At 56.3% G+C, this 19,983-nt stretch overlaps 1 protein-coding gene across 1 annotated transcript in view; it reads left to right on the top strand.

Moving 5' to 3' along the window:
* Positions 1-10,863: 10,863 nt before the first annotated feature.
* HCN4 (hyperpolarization activated cyclic nucleotide gated potassium channel 4) overlaps positions 10,864-19,983 on the top strand; it is a 41,454-nt gene continuing 32,334 nt past the window's right edge. Inside the window, exon 1 of the mRNA XM_060095168.1 lies at positions 10,864-11,648. Coding sequence (XP_059951151.1) covers positions 10,864-11,648 — 785 coding nt within the window. The remainder of the gene's footprint in view (positions 11,649-19,983) is intronic.

A 19,983-nucleotide genomic window follows, 5' to 3' on the forward strand; every position in this document is an offset into this window, starting at 1 on the left:
CGAGGCACACTAGATGATGAACTTGAGGAAGAGCAAATCTGGGTGGCTCTGTGATTTTTCCCTGATTGCCTCAGCAGGGCTGCTATAGCCCATGAACCTCAGAGAGCGTTGGTGGTTGCATTGATCCAGGGCTGGAGTTTCCAGGTTGATAAACAAAAAGGATCGTGGGGCTGGAACAAGGGAGCAGAGAGCACTGGAGGTGAAGGTTGAGGTGATGGATCTTGGAGTCCGAGCTGGGGAAGGAAGGGGCCGAGGCAGGAGGTTGGTGGACAGAGCTTGCTCCACCCTCAAAGAGCAGGTGGAAAGGGGAGACCCAGAGAGGGTGGAAGGAGACAAGGCTGAGGTTGGACTGGGGAGCCTGAATTTCGGATTGTAGAAGGTGGAGCGGCTCTAGGTGTTGGCCATGGAGTGGGTAGCTGAAATTGAGAAGAAGGGCTCTGAAAACCCAGAGTCAGGGCCAGGGTTCAAGCGCAGTCCTCTCCAGGACTTAGGTGGGGAGGAAGCCAGGTGGCAATGATCCCTGGGTGACAGCCCTGAGGGTGCCGGGTGTGGGAGCCTCAGAGGAGCAGGTGGGTGGAGGAGTTTTATGGGTGGTAGATGTCCCAGTGGTCTGGGAGAAGCCATAGGGAGTAACCCCGTCACTTCCTGACCATGGGGCAGGGGTGGTCTGGGAGAATGAGGAGCCATCCTTCAAGGACAGCAGAGGAGGGGGTCTCTGTGGAGAGGCTGAGGGGCCTGTCCTCTCAAGGGCCCTGGCAGAGAATTTCCTTTCTGAACATGACTCAAGAAGGCTGTGAGACAAGGGGCCATCAGAATAGCCTGCAGAGTTAGCACAGCAAGAGAGGACAATGACTCCTTGGCCAGAACTGTTTATGACCCACGTTGGTCAGTGAGAGCCTGACCGAAAGCTGCAATGACAACCATAGCCCTTAGAATCATAGCTCTTCTGTGCTCTCCTTAGGCAGAAAACGATGTCCTGCTCATCCCCAATTCCTAGTGCCTTGGGGGGTGGGGTGCAGAGAGGAGATGAGTTCCCCAAATGCCCATGGACTGAAGGAATTCTTCCCAGTAAGTCCCAGGCAATTGGAGTCCAGGGACCTCTTTTTCACTAAAAAAAAAAAACACTTGACTTTGAAACTTCAAAATACATCTGACATGGGAGCAGTTGTGATTGAGAACATTGCTAGTGGTGGATGAGGGTAAGAGACTGGGTCAGACACAACTGCCTGCGAACCCTGGCTCTTCCTCTAACCGTGGAAGTCTGGACAAGTTAGTCAACCCCTTTAGCCTCAATTTAATCATCTGTAAAATGGGGATAATACCACTTACCTGACAGGCCACTAGCAAGGATTACATGAGCTAATCCATACTAAGTACTTGGCATGGCGTCTGGCACAGAGCTAGCTCTCCTTAAATGTTAGTTATCATGACTATGAATTCAATTATGCTTTAAAACAAATGTGTATTTTTACTTATCACACTAGCACCCACACATGGGGTAAATGGTTGCTCATATACATGGAAGGCGCATTTCTTAGTCAGCGGGCTGTGCTTGGGGAGACTGCGGAGATTCAGGGACCCCTTGCAATAACTTGGAGCCTCACAGGGCCCCTCGGTCAGTCCATGTTAGCCCCTATCTCACTCTGCGATCTGATCTCTCCCCAAGGCAGGCATTATCGAGGAAACTGAGGCCTAGAAACTTGACCCTGGACAGACGGGCAGGAGTGCACAGCAGAGCTGGGCGGGAACCGGCCTCACTCACCTCTCTTGTTTTCTTCCTGTGGCAGCTTCAGCCTGTTGGCGTTTCCACAAACGCTGGGCCTGGCTGGGCCTATGTGTTTGCAGTGTTGCTGCTATCACCGCCAACTGCGCTGCTGGCCGTGGGAGTGTGGGCCTGGGCTCCAGGAACTGTTGTCCCAACTCTGCCTGTGGTACCAGACTTAGTCACATTTCCTTCTCAGTCCCTACCCAGTCCCTGTCACAACATCTGTCACAGTGTGTCACAGCCTTTGTCACAGTCTCTATCACAGCATCTGCCATAATCCCCATCACAGCCCCTGTCGCAGCCCCGTCCCATTCTCTGCCACAGTCTCTTTCACAGTCCCTGTCACAGCCCCTATCACAGTGCCGTCATATTCTCTGCCACAGTCTCTGTCACAGTCCCTGTCACAGTCTCTTTCACAGCCCCTGTCACAGTCTCTGTCAGAGCCCCTGTCACAGCCCCTATCACAGCCCTGTCACATTCTCTGCCACAGTCTCTGTCACAGTCTGTCACAGCCCCCGTCACATTGTCTGCCACAGTCCCTGTCACAGTCTCTGTCACAGCCTGTATCACAGCCCTGTCACATTCTCTGCCACAGTCCCTGTCACAGACTCTGTCACAGCCCCATCACAGCCCCGTCACATTCTCTGCCACAGTCCCTGTCACAGACTCTGTCACAGCCCCATCACAGCCCCGTCACATTCTCTGCCACAGTCTCTGTCACAGTCTCTGTCACAGCCCCGTCACATTCTCTGCCACAGTCCTTGTCACAGTCTCTGTCAAAGCCTCTGTCACAGCCCCATGACATTCTCTGCCACAGTCTCTGTCACAGTCTCTGTCACAGCCCCCATCACAGCCCCGTCACATTCTCTGTCACAGTCTCTGTCACAGTCTCTGTCACAGCCCCCATCACAGCCCCGTCACATTCCCTGCCACAGTCTCTGTCACAGTCTCTGTACGGCCCCCATCACAGCCCCGTCACATTCTCTGCCACAGTCTCTGTTACAGTCTCTGTCACAGCCCCTGTCACAGCCCCGTCACATTCCCTGCCACAGTCTCTGTCACAGTCTCTGTCACAGCCCCCATCACAGCCCCGTCACATTCTCTGCCACAGTCTCTGTCACAGTCTCTGTCACAGCCCCTATCACAGCCCCGTCACATTCTCTGCCACAGTCCCTGTCACAGTCTCTGTCACACTCTCTGTCACAGCCCCTATCACAGCCCCGTCATATTCTCTGCCACAGTCTCTGTCACAGTCTCTGCCACAGTCCCTGTCCCAGCCCCTATCACAGCCCCTGTCAGTCTCTGTCACAGCCTCTATTGCCCTCTCCCTGACTCTGACTCTGCTCTGGAACCTGCAGGGTGGCCTGTGGGGCTCAGCCTCCGTTACACAGCGGAACTGTCTCTCCCTGGAAGGCGTCCAGCAGAAGGCTCATGTAAGAGCAGGTTATCCTGATGTGCAGGGTTTGCGGGAGGGAGGCTGGGCCATGGGGCTCATACAAAAGATGTGCTATGCAGGGAGCTGGAGAGCAGATCTCCCCAGCAGCCGCCCGGCCCTGACTGTGGCTCACTCCCTGACCCCCGGGGTCAGGGGTCCAGGTCTCTGTCCCTGGGGGGATGACTAAATGGTTTTGTGTGACCCCACTGTGAGCCTCCAAGAGCAAGGACTGCGTCTTATTCTTTTCTCACTCCCTCACTGCCGAGCTGAGCATAGGGCTGGGCTCCCAGGGCACAACCCGATGGTCATGCCCAAAGTCCTGTCTTGTCTTCAGTTGGTTCCAGTCACTTCCCTTTGCCTCCAGAACGAAGCCACCGAGGGTCCTTGTGCTCACTGCTCTGGACCACCAGGGCTGCGGTCTCCCAGACCATCCAGTACAGGGGGTCCCCAGTGCCTGGCGCTCCCACCTCTCTGCCTCCACTCTTCCAAACCACATGTGCCTTCTTCAGAGACCAATTCAAACATGACCGTCTCCCCTGCTCCCCTCCTCTATGCCCTTCCCCCTCCATCCTCTGCTCTCCAGCCACTTGTCCACATCACAGCACCCTCATCCCTGCTTCCAGATGGGAGTTTCTGTATCTGTGTTATTCCAGCCACAGCCTGAGGTGCCTGGAACTTAGGGGCTGGACCTTATAGCATCTTATAGAAGGTACTCCACAAGTGGGCTACATAAATAAACGGGTGAATGATTGAATAAATAAAAGGAGTGATGTGAAATTGGCGGAAGGAGAAAATGTAGAGGAGTGGGGAAGAGAACAGAGGGCGTGTCAGGGAGGACAGCATGGGCAGGGCTTGGCGGGGGGGAGGAGCCCAGTGCTCGTGGGGGGCTGTGAGCCCACTCCCTGGGCCACCTCAGGGTTCCCGAGTGAGCCCCATCTCCCCAGGTCTCCTCACTCCCCCTCCTTCCACCCTCCATCTTGCCCCATTTGCCAAGCCTCTTTCCTCTTCCCCCACTCCTAGGCCATCCTGTCTCTTCCTTCCCTCCCTAACACCTCCAGCCGAGGCTGTTGAAACCACCCCCGGGGCCTCTGTCTAAACTCACTTCAGCCCTGATAGATGCTGAATTCCAGACATGGGGCAGAGGAGAGTCTGGTCCTTACTTCTTGGCAGCTCGGCTCAGCCAGCACCTCGGGGGCCTCCTCCTACCCCAAGTGCCTCACTCTCCAACCTGGCTCTGAGTCCAGGTGGCCCAGATGTCCTGGAGCCCCAGCAGGACACAGAGACACAGTCCAGGACTGGCTGAGCCATCAGCACGTCTTTCTTCTGCCTCCCTGGGAGGAGAGGGGCATGGTGTCCCGGCCAGGGTCCTGGCAGAGCGCTGGGGGAACAGCTGGGAGTGCAGGATGGGGAGACTGGAGAGATCAAGGGCAGTGGAGCCATGGCTGGCCTGGAGATGAAAGCCCTTTGGGCTCTGTTGGGCTCCGGGCACTCCCAGGTGGGGTCCTGCACAGAGGCAGGGGGTGGAGAATAGAACAATATAATAGTTCACACTCGCAGATCCTAAAGAAACCAGGCAGAGCTGAGAAGAAAGCAGGAAGTAAGCCCAACAGGAAATTGAACCTGGGGGGCTTTCTTTCACTAGTGCCTTAATGTCACTGGGGAAGGGTGGGCATGTGGACTCCAAAGGCATTTTTGCAGCCAGAGTCTGGTGGGGAGGATGTTGGGAAGGAGGGGATCAGAAGGACCCAATACCCTCCTTCTATGGGGACAGCAGACTTTCTCCTAGGGCCGGCTTAGGGCAACAGCTTAGTGGTCCCTTAAGGTGGACCTTTACTCTAGCCCTGCCCTCTGGTGATGTCTCACTTACCCCACTGAGAGAATACAGCAGGCCTCACCCCTACCAGGCTGTTCCACTCACGGTTTCCCCCGTAGCGCGCGCACACACACACACACACACACACACACACACACACACACACCCCAGTAGAAAACCCTACTAGAAAACCCAGTCCACTTTCCACCTCCTCCAGGAAGCCCACCTTGACCATACATACTCAGGAGGACAATTGCTCTGAGCTTCTGAACCACTTACTCTGACCCTTGATTACAAACCTCTGAGATAGCCTTTTGCTGCTTCGACCAGACTGGGAACTGCCCACGTTCTGCCTTCTCGGCCTCCATCCATGTGTGGCTGTGCTCAGGGACGGAGGCCGAGACTGGGTGATTGACTCGTTCTTTTCATACATCTACATCCAACTGGGCCAGCTCCCTGTTTGCCTCGTCCCCCTTCCAGTTTCTTCATCAGGAAGCCTCAAGACAGGAAACCCGAGGGAATGTAGTGAATTCTCGGGGGCCTAGTCCCCAGGTCAGGACTCCCAGCAGGAAGTTGATATATCCCTGATCCAGCCCACAGAGCAGACCTGCCTCAGAGCAGAGCAGAAGGTGCACTGGGAGGATGATATCTACGCTAAACAGAAAGATGAAGTTGCACCTGTGTCTGGTGGGGGTCTTGAGCACAGGGTCAAGGGTGTGACCTCTGAGTCAGTTCCCTCTGATCCCACTTAGGCAAATGCCCATCCCAGAGAGAAGAAAGTCTCCCTTCTGGACACCTGGCCAGGGCATATAGAGGATGGAGAATTCAAAAAAAGCAATCCTGTACAGCAAGACAACCCTTTCATCCCAACAGCCATTTAGATGAATATGACCTAAAATCAGATTCCAAAGGCCAAGTGTCTCCCCCTCTGTTGGCTAACAGTGGTTTCATTCAATATTCCGTTGTTCAGGGTTTATGGAGAACCGACCACACATGAGAAGCCATGCTCGCCACATTCGTTTTCTCATGTAGTCTTTACAATAACTTAGGAGATATATGTCATCAAACCCATCTTACACACGAGGAAGATTGAGGCATACACAGGCCGTAAATGACAGACATATTTCATTCTAGAGCTTTTGTTTTCCAGTTTCATGCTGTATCATTTATAGCAGGGGATCCCAGACTTTTGGAATACACAGACCAATAACATTTCAAAAATGACTTTTGGGAACAAACACAGGGCCCTATGCCAACTTTTTATTTAGCCAAGGACATAAAAAATACCCTCTCCCAGCACTATGATTTCATAAAAGGGCATTTTAACACAGAAAATGCGACAAGGATATGATGGTAGAATAAAGACAGTCTTCTAAGAAAGGACAGTTGGCAATCTTACCCTAAAATATCCTACATTGTTCTCTCTTTTTTGGTTAAATTTCAGGCAGAACTGGCCAAAACCTTGTCATTACACTGTGTGGGAGCCACTGCCCTATCCCAGAGCTGCCTCTTTAAGCAAGAAAAAGGCCCTCAGACCACGAGCAAATAAACTTCCAGAATTTCCCATCCCCATCTGCCCATCCAGGTTGCCACCAAGTAAGATCTGAGGATGATATATAATAATCAGCTACATCCCCACCCCACCCCCAGCAGGTCGTCTGAATCTCACTGACATTCAGCATCCCTTCCAGGGAAGGAAGCCCATCTTTCCCAGCCCCTTCTCTCTTAGACCCAGCTCTTTTCTGGGTTTGCATTCCAGGAATACCCAGGCCCCCTGCAGCCCAGCAGGAAGCACATCTGTCTCCCAGAGGTACTCTGTTCCCCATTGCAGCTGATAGCCACAGATCTTCTCCCTATCTCAGTCTAAAGGTAGGGCCTTTCCCTTGCTAGGGTCTCCGGGTCCTGTGTATTGTGTTACAAGACCAACCACAGCAGACCTCAGGCTTTCTAGGCAGTGCTGGAAAGGAGAAGGTGTGAGACCTGAGTGGAACAATGGGGAGAGCACGGAATGGGGGGGCTCCGTTCTTTACCTCCTCTCTGCTTTAGCCATGCCAGACTCAGAACTGCCTCTCCCTCTGGTACGTGGGCTTGTTCCCACTTCATCTGTGTGAGTCACCTGGGCAGCAGAGAAGAGCCTGACCTGTGGAGCTCTTGGATGGAGTTCCAGCTCCACCATTTTCTTGCTGTGGGACATTTAGGAAGTCACTTAACCTCTCTGTGCTTTAGTTCTCCTGCTTGCAAACAGTAGTAAGAATGTTAGGTTTAGGGACTTCCCTGGTGGTGCAGTGGTTAAGAATCCTCATGCCAATGCAGGGGACACAGGTTCGAGCCCTGGTCTGGGAAGATCCCACATGCCGCGGAGCAACTAAGCCTGTGTGCCACAACTACTGAGCTTGTGCTCTAGAGCCCGTGAGCCACAACTACTGAAGCCCACGCACCTAGAGCCCGTGCTCCGCAACAAGAGAAGCCACCGCAATGAGAAGCCCACGCACGTCAACAAAGAGCAACCCTCGCTTGCCACAACTAGAAAAAGCCCGTGCGCAGCAACCAAGACCCAACGCAGCCAAAAATAAATAAATAAATAAATTTATTTTTAAAAAAAAGAATGTTAGGTTGAGCTATGCGAAACTGGAAAAATTTGACCATATTTGGCCCACAAAAATTTCATGTAGTTTAACAAATGAAGTGTGAACTGTAAAGTGCTGGATACATGTCTCTCATCAAATCTGACCCCTCCTCCAGGAAGTCCTCCCTAGCTATCAAGCTTCAGTGAGTTCCCCCTCCTCAAATCTCATTGGTTGAGGCATGATTTAGTACACACTTCTTTTCTGTCTTGAGTTTTCTCCTCTTTCCTGAACATGAGTGTAGATTCCCCACAACCTGGATCCCATCAAGGGCAAGATCTGGGTCTCCCCCTCCTCTTTCTCCCAGATTGCTGGCATGCCACAGCTATCCTCCATTATGGTTTTCACAGAGAGGAGATAGGAGAGACCAGGCCTCACGAGGGGTTCCCATGTGCCAGCTTTATCAAACGGTCATTTCTTCACCCAAGGGTGGTCCTAGATGGTCCTGAATGGCTGGTGTTAATTAAATTGAGAGGAAGTGAGGTGCTAGAGGGGGAGAAATTAAGGGACCCTGACCCCTGGCCAGCCTGTGGTACCAGTGTCCCAGGAAGCTGAACCCTGGTTGTATCCACCATCTACTTCAAGGAGCCCCTTCAGTGGCATTAACTAACTCCCGGGGTCCCTCATTCGTGTGTTGAGTTGACATTTATGGATTTTCTCTCTGTCCCCCCTGAGTTGGTGTGGAGATTCCTGAGATGAATCAGACCTATCCTCCCCTCAGGGAGCTCAGTCCTGAAGGGGACACAGACTGCACTGTGTAATCAGTGCTCAGGTTGATGGGATATCCTGGGCCATGGGACCCCAAATGGGGGACATGTCCAAGATTTGGGTGGCCAGGAAGAGGTTTCTAGAGGAGGAGATGTCCCTACCATGGGTCACTGGGAAGCCTGTCTGGGTTGACTTCCTGAAGCTGGGGTAGGGCAGCCTAGCTTCCGGCTGACACAGAAGCCCAAAGAAGTGAGTTAAATGGAGGTCTTCCTCCTGTGGCTGGCACACCAGGGCAGGCAGGGCTCACCGCTGGTTAAGAACACTCTTTCTCAAGGAGGCCCAAGGACATTCAGGGATTAGGCCTCCCAGCATCTGTGCAGAGAACCGTCAGCTCAGAGATGCTCAAAAGTAGAAAGGCCAGCAAGCAGTGATGTCATCACCCTAGTCATTCCCTCTCCGCATGGGAGGTCCTGTGGTCCAGTGGGTAGAGAGCAGAAAAGCTCCTGCCAGGCTGCCCCCAACCCCCAGTCTTGCTTCCAAAATTTCTGCTCTGAATGGGGTGAGAGAGATGGTCACAAGTGGGCTAAGAATGAGAATAAAAAATTCTTTGAAGAAAAACTTCATGTTATTCCTCAGAGAGATGGCAGGGCTAGGGGACCTTTTTGCCTCCCTTCTGTCAGAGTTTGCTGAAAATCCACCTCAACATTAACCCAGACTCCAACCTTCCCCAGCCAACCCCTTTCCTCTAATGCCCCATCCCCACTTCTGAGCTAATCTGGCATGTTGGCCCTGACAGGATCTGAGTAACCCCTGCGCCATCTTGGCAGCCCCCAGGCCAGGGAGAGGGGGTCTGGCAGCCCAGCCTGTGTGGATGGGGGATGGGCTGTCAGGCTGTCCTAGAGCGCTGGAGAGGAGCAGTCCTGGTGGGATTTGTCCATAAACCCGAGACTGCACACAGAGAGAGGACCACAGCCGGGATCGCCGGCTGGCTTGGGGGGTGGGGGTGAGGAGCGGACTCAAAGGGAGTGGGAGCTGTGCAGCTGCTTGGGGGTAGGGGGCCTGGGTGGAGCAGGAACTCCCCTAGCGTTGGGTGTCACAATTTGGATGAGAACCCAGGGAGAATGAGGTCCACAGCTAGCCCCAGAGTGCCAGGTCGCCCGGAAGAGCCCGCCTGCTGGCTCCTGCTGCAGCCGGCTAGTCTCCGAAACCCGCATCGGAACCACCCCGGGAGAGGTGCGTGCGGGATCGGACCCCGCATCCGTGGTTGCTGCAGGCGCATTTCCTCGAAGTCTTACCTCGAACAGCTTGGTTCTCACCCGCGCGCCCTGTGCCTCCCGGAGTTCCCCCACGCCCTTCTGGCCGGGTCGCTGCGAGGCTCCGCAGGGGAAAGACCAGCGGGGGATTTGCCCCCTCCTGTGTCACAGGAAAACCCCGGGAGCAGCCCCGTCGCAGTGCCTTTCCCGGAAACCCCCCTCTCCAGGCGCGTTGCGGGAAGGCCCGGGGCTCCGCATGCAGACGACCCGCCTCCCCGGAGGAGGGTCGGAGACCCAGCTGAAAAGCATAACCGCCGGGGAGAGGCGGGCCCCGAGCTCGGAGAAGGAGAGATCGGGAAACCCCGCCCCACACCCCTGTCGGAACCCTAGGCTTGGGATGCACTCCCAGCCTTTGGCCAAGGAAAGACACTCGAGGGTTGAGGATTAAGGACGCCTCTCACCTCAACCCCTAGTTCCGGCGACGGTCCACCCTGCGCCCCCCGCCGGGCCCGCCTCCACCCCCCCCTCCCGGCCCCCGGTCCCCGGCCCGCGCGCCACTGCCCCTTTAAGAAGCCCAGGTAGGCCGGCCCGGCTGCGGGAGCCGCTCCTATGGCAACCCGCGAGCTGCGGCGGCTTCATGAATATTCCGGGGCGCGGGAGCCGGGCGCTGCCGGAGGGCGCTCCGGGGGAGGCGGCCGCTGATGTAAGCCCGGCGGGCCGCTGGGCTCCGCTCGGCTGCAGCGGGAGCCCCGGGACGGGCCGGCCGGGCTTGGCCAGAGGAAGCGAGGCGAGCTCGCGAGTGACTGGCCACAAAGCCTGGGCGGCGGGACAGACGAACAGCCCGCCTGCCCGCGGGACACACGCCCCAGAGGAGTGCTGGTCTTGCGCTCTGCGCTCCGGAGCGGTTTTCCGAGCGCCGCGACCGCAGCGCCGCTTCAACCCGCGCCCATTGTTCCCCGCGGGGGCGGGGCGCCTGGAGCCGGGCCGCGCGCCGCGCCCCTGACCGCGGGAGGGAGGGAGGGAGCGAGAGAGAGCGGGGTCCCCGCGCCCAGCCCGGCCCGGGAGGAGGCGCAGCGCGGCGAGCCCCGGGACCCGGAGCCGGACTGGGAGCCTCCCCGCTGCAAGCAACCTGCCCAGCATGGGCGCCTGAGGCGGCTCGGCGCCGGCGGCGAAGGACACGTCCCCGCGGGCGGACTGACCGGCGGGCGGACCTGCAGCCGGTCCGCGGCGCCGCACCCGCGCCCCTGCCCCCGGCCCCTGGAGCCATGGACAAGCTGCCGCCGTCCATGCGCAAGAGACTCTACAGCCTTCCGCAGCAGGTGGGGGCTAAGGCGTGGATCATGGACGAAGAAGAGGACGCCGAGGAGGAGGGGGCTGGGGGCCGCCAGGACCCCAGCCGCAGGAGCATCCGGCTGCGGCCGCTGCCTTCGCCCTCGCCCTCGGCGGCCGCGGGCGGCACGGAGCCCCGGGGTGCGGCCCTCGGGGCGGCAGACAGCGAGGGGTCGACCCGCGGCGCGGGCAAGTCTAGCACTAACGGCGACTGCAGGCGCTTCCGCGGGAGCCTGGCATCGCTGGGCAGCCGGGGCGGCGGCGGCGCCGGAGCGGGGGGCGGCAGCAGTCACGGGCACCTGCATGACTCCGCGGAGGAGCGGCGGCTCATCGCCGAGGGCGACGCGTCCCCCGGTGAGGACAGGACGCCCCCGGGCCTGGCGGCCGAGACCGAGCGCTCTGGCGCCTCGGCACAGCCCGCAGCCTCGCCGCCGCCGCCCCAGCAGCCGCCGCAGCCGGTCCCCGCCTCCTGCGAGCAGCCCTCGGTGGACACCGCGATCAAAGTGGAGGGAGGTGCGGCCGCCGGCGACCAGATCCTCCCTGAGGCCGAGGTGCGCCTGGGCCAGGCCGGCTTCATGCAGCGCCAGTTCGGGGCCATGCTCCAGCCCGGGGTCAACAAATTCTCCCTGAGGATGTTCGGCAGCCAGAAGGCGGTGGAGCGCGAGCAGGAGAGGGTTAAGTCGGCCGGGTTTTGGATTATCCACCCCTACAGCGACTTCAGGTAAGGGGGCCCGGCGATGATACTGTGGATTGCCTGAGCGGTCGCAGGCATGCTTCCTCTCTCGGCCCTGCCTCTCAGCCGGAGTTAACTTTCCTTCCTCGCGCTGGGAGCTTGGGGCGCCTCTAGGCTCTGAGACACCCCCAGACTTCCTCTTGCACCGCTCTGAGAACTTTCCTCTGTGCTCAGGCCTCCCAACCTCGTCCTCTCCGGGTCTGGGCCGCATTAGAGGCAAGATGAAAAGGTGTTCTGAGCCTGGCCTAGCCCTGCCCGCAGCCAAGGTGATGCTTTACCACCTTAAGCCCCACATTCCACCTCCCTCTTCTGGGCTGCAGAGTCGGGGGGACATTCTAAAAGCTGCCCCAGGTCTTTAAGCCTGCAGAGCAGGGCGCCAAAGAGAGACAGACCTTTTGGCAGCTGGGCCAGCTCCTTGGGCGCTGACCCCAGGCATTAATATCTGCCTTCAGGTGTCCTGGGAAGCTGCAGCTGGGGAGGGAGAGCTGAGCTCCTGGAGGATTGAAGTCCAGGATAAAAGCCTTCTGCACCCACCTTAACCCTGGGCCCAGCCCCTCATGCCAAGTAGTGGGCCAGGAGCAGGCACCCTGGTCAGCTGGCATCCAGAGTAGCAGGAGAGCATGACCTTGCTTGTAGTGGTCAGTGAAGATGCCTGGTGTCCTGACTGATGAGCAGTTGCCCTGTGACCCTAAGCCCGTCCTGTGCCCCATCCTCACCCCAGCAGCCCAAGCTCCAGCAGCTGCTAGGTCTTTCATGGGTCAGTGGTGGGTCCCCAAACAAATGGTGTGACTGCCAGTCAGGGAGAGGGACCCCAGCCCCTCCTCATCACCTGAGTCAGATGCCACTGAAGAGCAGATGCCACTCGGGGCCTGTGGGGGTATCTGTGCAAAAAGAGATATTGGTGATTGCTTCTGAAGTTGGGATCAGGGATGCCTCTACCCTAATCGAGATCTTGGGGTTCCTCAATGCCTCTCTGGGCTTTCCTGATACACAGGATTGAAGTGAGGGTCTGAAAAATGTTTACGCTTTTGAGCTGGGTTTGATTGATCCTCTCTCTCTCTCTCTGGGCCCTGCCCCCTATTTAGCTCTCTTCCCTGCCTACCCTGCTTGTCTGCCAATATAAATGAGCATTTTGCCAACCCAGAGCCCTCTTTGCAAACTTCAGGGAAGCTAGGTTTGTAATGAGAGCAAAGCCGTTTTCCATCCAATGAGAGAGATTTCTGGTGCTGGGAATGACCAGTCAGGCAACACTCAAGGGCTTAAAATAGGTGGTGAACGGAGGGCCCCTACCTTTTCCTTTTTTGACGGATTGCTCTGCCTAACCCTAATATCCAGGGTTCCCATTCCCAGAGGGCATAGGGGGACCAGAGGACAGACTAAACAGACAGCCACAGTCCTCAAGTTGTGTGAGCCGATGTGAGACCCTCTCATGAGGAACTGTGGCTGGTTCCCAGTGCCAGGTTCCTAAAGTGTGACCTCCCCTCTGGTCAGTACTAGGACCTGAGGATCCCAGCCTGAGCTAGGGAGGAGTGGGCAGGTGCTGTGGTCTCCTGCACCCCCTGGGGGTGCCCTGGGCTCCTCCTCTCTCTGAACTCCCTGGTTGTGATGGCAGGTAGGCCATGTCAATATCAACCTCCCTTCCTTCACTCAGCTCCCCTCTGGCTTTGTTGTCTGAAAGCCTCTGTTCAGGGTTCTCACCACCAACCTCGTTGCCTGGGGTGGGAGGCTGCAAGAGGCCAATCCCAGGCATGCCTAGCTTCCATCGACAACAGGCATTGATCAAGCACCTTCTGGGTACTGGCCCTTGCCCTCCCAGTTGCCCCTTACCCTGGATGGTGAAGGGCTGGGGCCCGGCTGATTGCATCTATGGGAACCTCTCCCACCTTCCTGATCTTACTCTGCCTATTTTGGCATGTCTATCTGCAGTCCCCTTGCTGCAGAATCTCCTACTAACTGCAGGCCACCCGGGACATGGCAGAGGGGAGAGTGGTAGGGATAGGGAGGTGTGGCTGCAGCAGGATTGATAAACGGGCAACAGAAAAAGGGTCAAGCTGGGCTTTGAATATGGATTTGTGGAACAAGCAACAGGAACTGGTAGCTGGAAGCATACACCTTCTGTGTGCAGCCTGATGCTGGGTGAGGTGTAAGAGAAGAAATCCAAGAAAGACTGTCTGTGTGTGTGTGGAGGGGTTGTGGTCATGCCTCTAGGCCAAAACAGCTGGTCTCATCTTCACAAGGTCAAAGAGGCAAGGACTTGGCCAAGTCTTCTAAGCTTAGAAAACCCACCAACTCAACCCAGCCTCACCTCCCCGCCTTCCCCTCCTCCCAGCCAACCCAGCACCCTAAGGCTTAGTCCCTCAAGTTTCAGCCACTAGCCTTTGGCCTCTATGTGGAGCCAATCCCCACCGTCCAGCTCGGGCTTCACAAAAGCTTCTGCAAGCATTGCTCAGGCCAGTTGAGGATTTCTTCATCATTTTCACGGGCAGGAAGCATTGATCCAACAGAACTGGTTTAATAAAGAATCGCCAGTGGGCTTCCCTGGTGGCGCAGTAGTTGAGAGTCTGCCTGCCGATGCAGGGGACGCGGGTTCGTGCCCTGGTCCGGGAGGATCCCACATGCCGCGGAGCGGCTAGGCCCGTGAGCCATGGCCGCTGAGCCTGCGCGTCCGGAGCCTGTGCTCCGCAACGGGAGAGGCCTGCGTACCACAAAAAAAAAAAAAAAAAAAAAAAAAAAAAAAAAAAAAAAAGAATCGCCAGCGAACTATGATAGATTGAGTTTGTGGTTTGGAGTTCAGGGCTTGCTGTCATGGATTGCTTCTGGCATCTCCTGTTCTTGGGGAGGGGAAGGTTGGGTGCCTTTTCCAAGTGCTGGACTGGGCTACACTCTGAGGGACCCACATAACTTGGACCACGTATATAATAGACTTTTCTTGGCTGCCTCTGCTTCTCCTCACCACCCCCGTGACGCACACACGCCATGCCCTGGCTACCCCCATGGCTCCTCCAGGCTCACGAGCTTGTCTGGCCTCCCCTCCCCTCCCACTCCACATTTGCCTTTTGAACCTGTATCTAGGGCTTGGTAAGGGAAGAGACCAGAACGTGCAGCCCGTCAGGATATTGGTCCCCAGGCTCCTGCCCAAGGCTGGTTGGGCTCTTTGGTCCAGGGTGGGTCCTTCCTTCCACATGAGGCATGTCCTAGAAGCCGAGCTTGGTGATGGGAACCTGGAACAAATAAAAAATAGTATCTGTGTGATCTTGATTTTCTAAGAGGAGAGAAAAGGAGTGGGGACCCCCAGTGAAGATGTATCAGGTTTTGTTCCCAGAAGCTGGTCAGGCTTTCAAGCATCAGGCTCAGGGGTTTGTCCGGGGTATGTGACATCTAGGTGTCTGAGCAGGTATCTTGGGGCTGTGGGGTGGACATAAGGGCTGGCAGGAAAGTCCCTCTGTGGGATGTCAGCTCTAGGGCTACTCCTGTGCCCCAAACTCTAGCTTGGCCTTGAGAGTGGAAGCAGGCCGAAGCTTGACCCTGCTTATCCCTCTCCACCTTCCCTTTCCTAGCCTGAGCCTTCGGAAGCTGTGAGAAAGGGAAGGAAACAGAGGGCCCTAGAGGGTCCTTTACTTGGGGACAGAAACAGCTGGGCTCCGAAATCATGGAAACTGGGCCAGTGGCTCGGTTGGTCCCAGGGTTGGCCTAAAACCAACTTCCTGTGCTGGCCCGTGACCCCAGGCACTGACATTGCCCACCTCACATCACTCCCCAGCTCTGTCTGCTATGGGGCCCTGCTTGGGTTATGAGCCTTCTCTGAGCCTCAGTTTTACCATCTAGAAAAATGGGAATCCTGTTGCCTATGGCCATGTCAGACAACTGTGGTCATCTGGTGGAGGTGAGGTGTACTGTCAGAGACCAGTGATGCAGTCGTGAACCACACCGCCCTGCCCTCACTGCTCCCTTCCCTTAGTTCTGAGCAGCCCAGACGGGCTTCTGACCTTGGCGCAGGCTAGTGGTTCTGAATCTGCATCAGAAAACTAACTGAGAACCTGCTGGAAACTATAGAGTCTCTATCCAGAAAGATACACGTATCCAGACACACTCAATATGCACTCAATTTCTGGCGTCTGTGGAACCCCTAAGTTGAAAGCCATCTAGGTTGTGAACCCCACTCTGGGCTATCCCAGAAGAGAGTCCTGGCCTGGGAGGGGCAGGTGCTAGCCTCCCAGAGCCTTCCCTGGGGCCCTGTAGTCTGAGGCTTGGGCTTCCCATTGCCTGCAAGAAGGAAATGAAAACGGGGGCAGAGTTAGATGCCTGGAGAAGGAAAGGTGCTCTGCTGGGGGACTAGTCACTTTTCTGTTTCCTCGGTGCCATGCCCATCTCTTTCCCTTTCAACCGTGGGAGGGGCTGTTCAGGTAGGTGGTGAGGAGGAAGAAGGCAGCAGCCGGCTCTGGGTCTGGGGGGTTCTGGGGCCTTCCTGGGGGCATTGTCCGGGAATGTGCTTCTGCTATCAGTGTGAAAAGCCAGGCCAAAAAGGTGCTGCAGGCCCCTGTGGTGCTAGTGGAGGGGGAAGGGCGCCTTGGTGCAGAGGGGAATTCCAAGGTGAGCTGCCTGGGCGGTGCTGTCAGCTGGCACAGTGGGCAGCGGGATTCTCCAGGGATGAGGATGTGCTCAACCTGCTAAGACTGGAGCAGGTGAAGGATGTGCTGCGAAGGCCGGCATCCGGCTCGGGGCCGAGGTGCTCCTGGGATGCCAGGTGCACAGAAACCCGATGGGGCCAGCGGGCCAGGACCCTTACATTGCCTGGGTGGAAAGCCCTGGGCTCCACGTTCTCCCCGTTGCAAGGCTTCAGTTCCTGGTCTGGACACTGCATGATGAGGCTGGGGGGCCTCTCCCCTGCCCAGCCCTGCTCCATTTGTTCCCCTAGCTGCTGTGAGCCATGAGGCTTTGGGCTGTCAAGTGGCCTGTCTTACACAGTGCTGGGCTGTCTGCCTTCCATGTGTCCTCCTCTCCCATGCGTTAGGGCCCCCGGGTCTTCTGGGATGCGCCCTCTCAGGCCACTGCAGCCACCATTGTCCATCTCTCCATCCCTGCCCATTGCATGGCATTAGGATGGAGCTCTGTGTTTGTTACAATGCAGTGCTTCTCACTGTCATGTCATCCAGCTCACCTGGGGATCTGTTAAAATACAGATTCTGACTCATTAGGTCAGGGGTGGGGTCTGAGATTCTGCATTCCTATAAGCGCCCAGGGGATGCTGCTGGTGCCCAGCCCAGAACCATGCTTGGAGTACTGAGGTTCAGACCATGTGTTCCACGCTTAGCCTGGGCTCCCTGACTGAGTTCCCGGAGGCCAGAGACTCTGCCTTCTCCTCTCGGCCTCTAGCAAAATCACGGCAGGGTGAGTGCTGTGAACTGGGGTGAGCGGCTCTCAGCCACAGAGGTCAGTGCAAACTTGGGGGAGTCGGCCTTCCTCCCTTCCCGCTATGTTGCTTGGACCCTGCCGGTCCTGGATGCTGGCTGTTGCGGTGGGGTGAGCAGGAAGAGGCCAGGGGGCCAGAGGGCCCTCAATGCATCCTGTCCCACTGCTTTCGCAGCTTCTCTCCCATTCAAAGGGCCAGAGGGGCGGCCGGCTGGAGAAGTGGCAGGGAGTGCAGTGACTGCTGTGCTGCACTGAGATTTCTGGGAAGGAACAGATGTTGTCAGTGAGAGAGTCCAGAGGGGCTGGGCAGGAGAGCTGGTGTGAGTGGGCTCTGACAGTGGCTGGCTGGGAGGAGGACAGAGGCATCCAGCGGGAGCAGCCACCTTAGCACCTTGAGGTTGTGGTGGGGAGGTGGAGGTGTGTGAATCTTAATGCCCCCTCCCCCAGCCCAGACTATGCCTAGCAGCCCCCCTGTGGGCTGGGCTTGCCTGTCACGTCTCTCTGCCCCTGCCCAGCCTGGAAGGCACCAGTCTACATATAGATGACAGGGCTGACAGGTGTCATAGCAGCCTGAGTGGCCCTTGTGCCTGCCACAACACTGGCCACCGCGGGGGAGTTCACCCAGAGCAGAAGGTCCAGCCCCAGTCCCTGGGGGGACTTGTCATGTAACTGAGGAGGCAGCCAGCTCCAGCGCACACACACCTCTTGGCTCAAGGGCTCTCACAAAGCTGCTGTTTCCAGTCGCTAATTAATAGAAGGGCTACGGAGGCCAGCCAGGCAGTCCTGCTTGGGCCCAGGGGATGTTGAAGAATCCACATTTCCCAGCCAGAGCGGGCTGTGGGGAGGGCAGGGGCACTGCCTTGGCTTCAGAGAGGATGTTCTCTGCCAGCCAGGCTTTACTGAGAAAGCATTGCCAGGGCCCTGGAAATCTGCGATCCCAGAGCCTAAGAGGCCACTCAGAGACACTCTCTATCATCAGCACCTGCCCAGAGCAGGGGTGGGAGGCGGCACAGAGAGGTGGTGAGCTCCCCGTCACCGAGGGCACTCAAGATGGGACAGCAGTACTTACACCAGAGGTTGCTAAGCAGCATCCTGTGGACCAAATACAGTACCCAGATGTGTTCTGTTTGGCCAGCATAGTGTGTCATGACAAGTCTGAGGCAATGTTTAAAACGGAAAGATGTAAGACAAAAATTTGGCTTTCTAGCTTCTCTTGAAAAATTGGAAACTCTGGTAGCTCTGGCCCCACAGTGCCACCCGCAGCAGGGAGCTGGAGCACACTAGAGGCTTTAAACTGGCTTTTGCTCTCCAGTTGCCCACAGTCCCCACCTGTCCCTGTGGTCTCTGGCCATGCCGCACCTGCACATTTAGCTGCCTGACCCCTTAGGCTTCTAAGTGATGAAACCAAACAGTGGCTCAAACCAATAGAGACTAAAGCCAGGTGGATTCACAGATCAGTAACCACCATTTATGAACCATTACCATGTGCCAGACTGTTCTAGGAGCTTCTTTTCTTATGTTTTATTTATTCTTCATAGTGGCTCGAAAAATAGGTTCTATTATCCCCAGTTTACAGATAAGGAAACTGAGGCTCTGATGGGAAAAAACAAACAAACAAAAAGATTTGCCCGAAATCACACAGCTATGAAGCACCAGAACTGGAATTTGAACCTGTTCTCTAGGACTCAAAACTCATACTTGTCCTTGCTCTCTGTTCCTTCTTTCTTTTCTTTCTTTCTTTCTTATGTGTGTGTGTGTTAGCTTTTAAAAGCGAAATTACCAAAGTAGTTCAAGAAAACATTCTCCTGAGAGTGAAAACATTGCAGATAATGCTGGACACATATTATCTGTGTGGAGGGGCTCAGTGGGCATGGGAAATTTAACAGGTCTCAGAATACCAGATCTGGACAGGGCTTGGCAAAGCTCCTGGCCTAAAGCCTTTATTTTTTTAAATTTATTTTTATTTTTATTTTTATTTTTTTGTGGTACGTGGGCCTCTCACTGCTGTGGCCTCTCCCGTTGCGGAGCACAGGCTCCGCACGCGCAGGCTCAGCGGCCATGGCTCACGGGCCCAGCCGCTCCGCAGCATGTGGGATCTTCCCGGACCGGGGCACGAACCCGTGTCCCCTGCATCGGCAGGCGGACTCTCAACCACTGCGCCACCAGGGAAGCCCAAGCTTTTATTTTATACACGGGGAGCAGAGCACCAGAGAGGGAAGGCGACTGGCCGAAGGTCAGAGAGTAAGTCCAAGTCAGAGATGAAACCAGATCCCAAGCGGGTTATGTAACATACGGCTCAAAGGTCTTCAGGCTGCACAGTCTACTCCACCCCCAGCCAGAGGGGTCCAGAGAAGGCTTCTCCTGAATGGTCTCATCCCTGGAGCTTTTTCTTGTCTCCCCAGCCCCATGCCTGAATTTTGAAGTGTTAGGGATTTTCAGGGTCCCGTCTTCATTTAAGCTCATCAATGAGAAGGGAGTCTTTCCGTGCCTGAAAATGCAGCATCTGGAGGCTGAGACATGCCTGTCCTAACCCCCAACTCTGGGGCTGCTGCTCCTGGGGATCCGGATCAGGATGCTTGTCCACCTGCTCCTCTGACACCGCGACATGTCCTGGCTGGCATGGAGAGCTTTGGGATTTTGGAGCCACATCCAGATGCCATTGACACACCTGTTCCTCGATAGGAGTGTTTGGAGTTTAAAGGGGAAGGGAACAAATAGTGGTATCTGTGTTCTCTCCACCAGAGGAGTAGGTGGTCATGTGGTCTGTTCATTACATGTATCAGAGAAGTAAGGAAGTGGAGTCAGTCTCTGGTTTAGGGCTCAGTGTGTGTCCAGGGCCGAGACTCAGTCTATGCTCAGGATCAGGGTTCAGCCTGGGACCAAGATAAGGCCTTGGTCTGAGGTCAGGAACTGG

The sequence above is a fragment of the Mesoplodon densirostris genome, chromosome 4, assembly GCF_025265405.1.
Source record: "Mesoplodon densirostris isolate mMesDen1 chromosome 4, mMesDen1 primary haplotype, whole genome shotgun sequence".
NCBI lineage: Eukaryota > Metazoa > Chordata > Mammalia > Artiodactyla > Ziphiidae > Mesoplodon > Mesoplodon densirostris.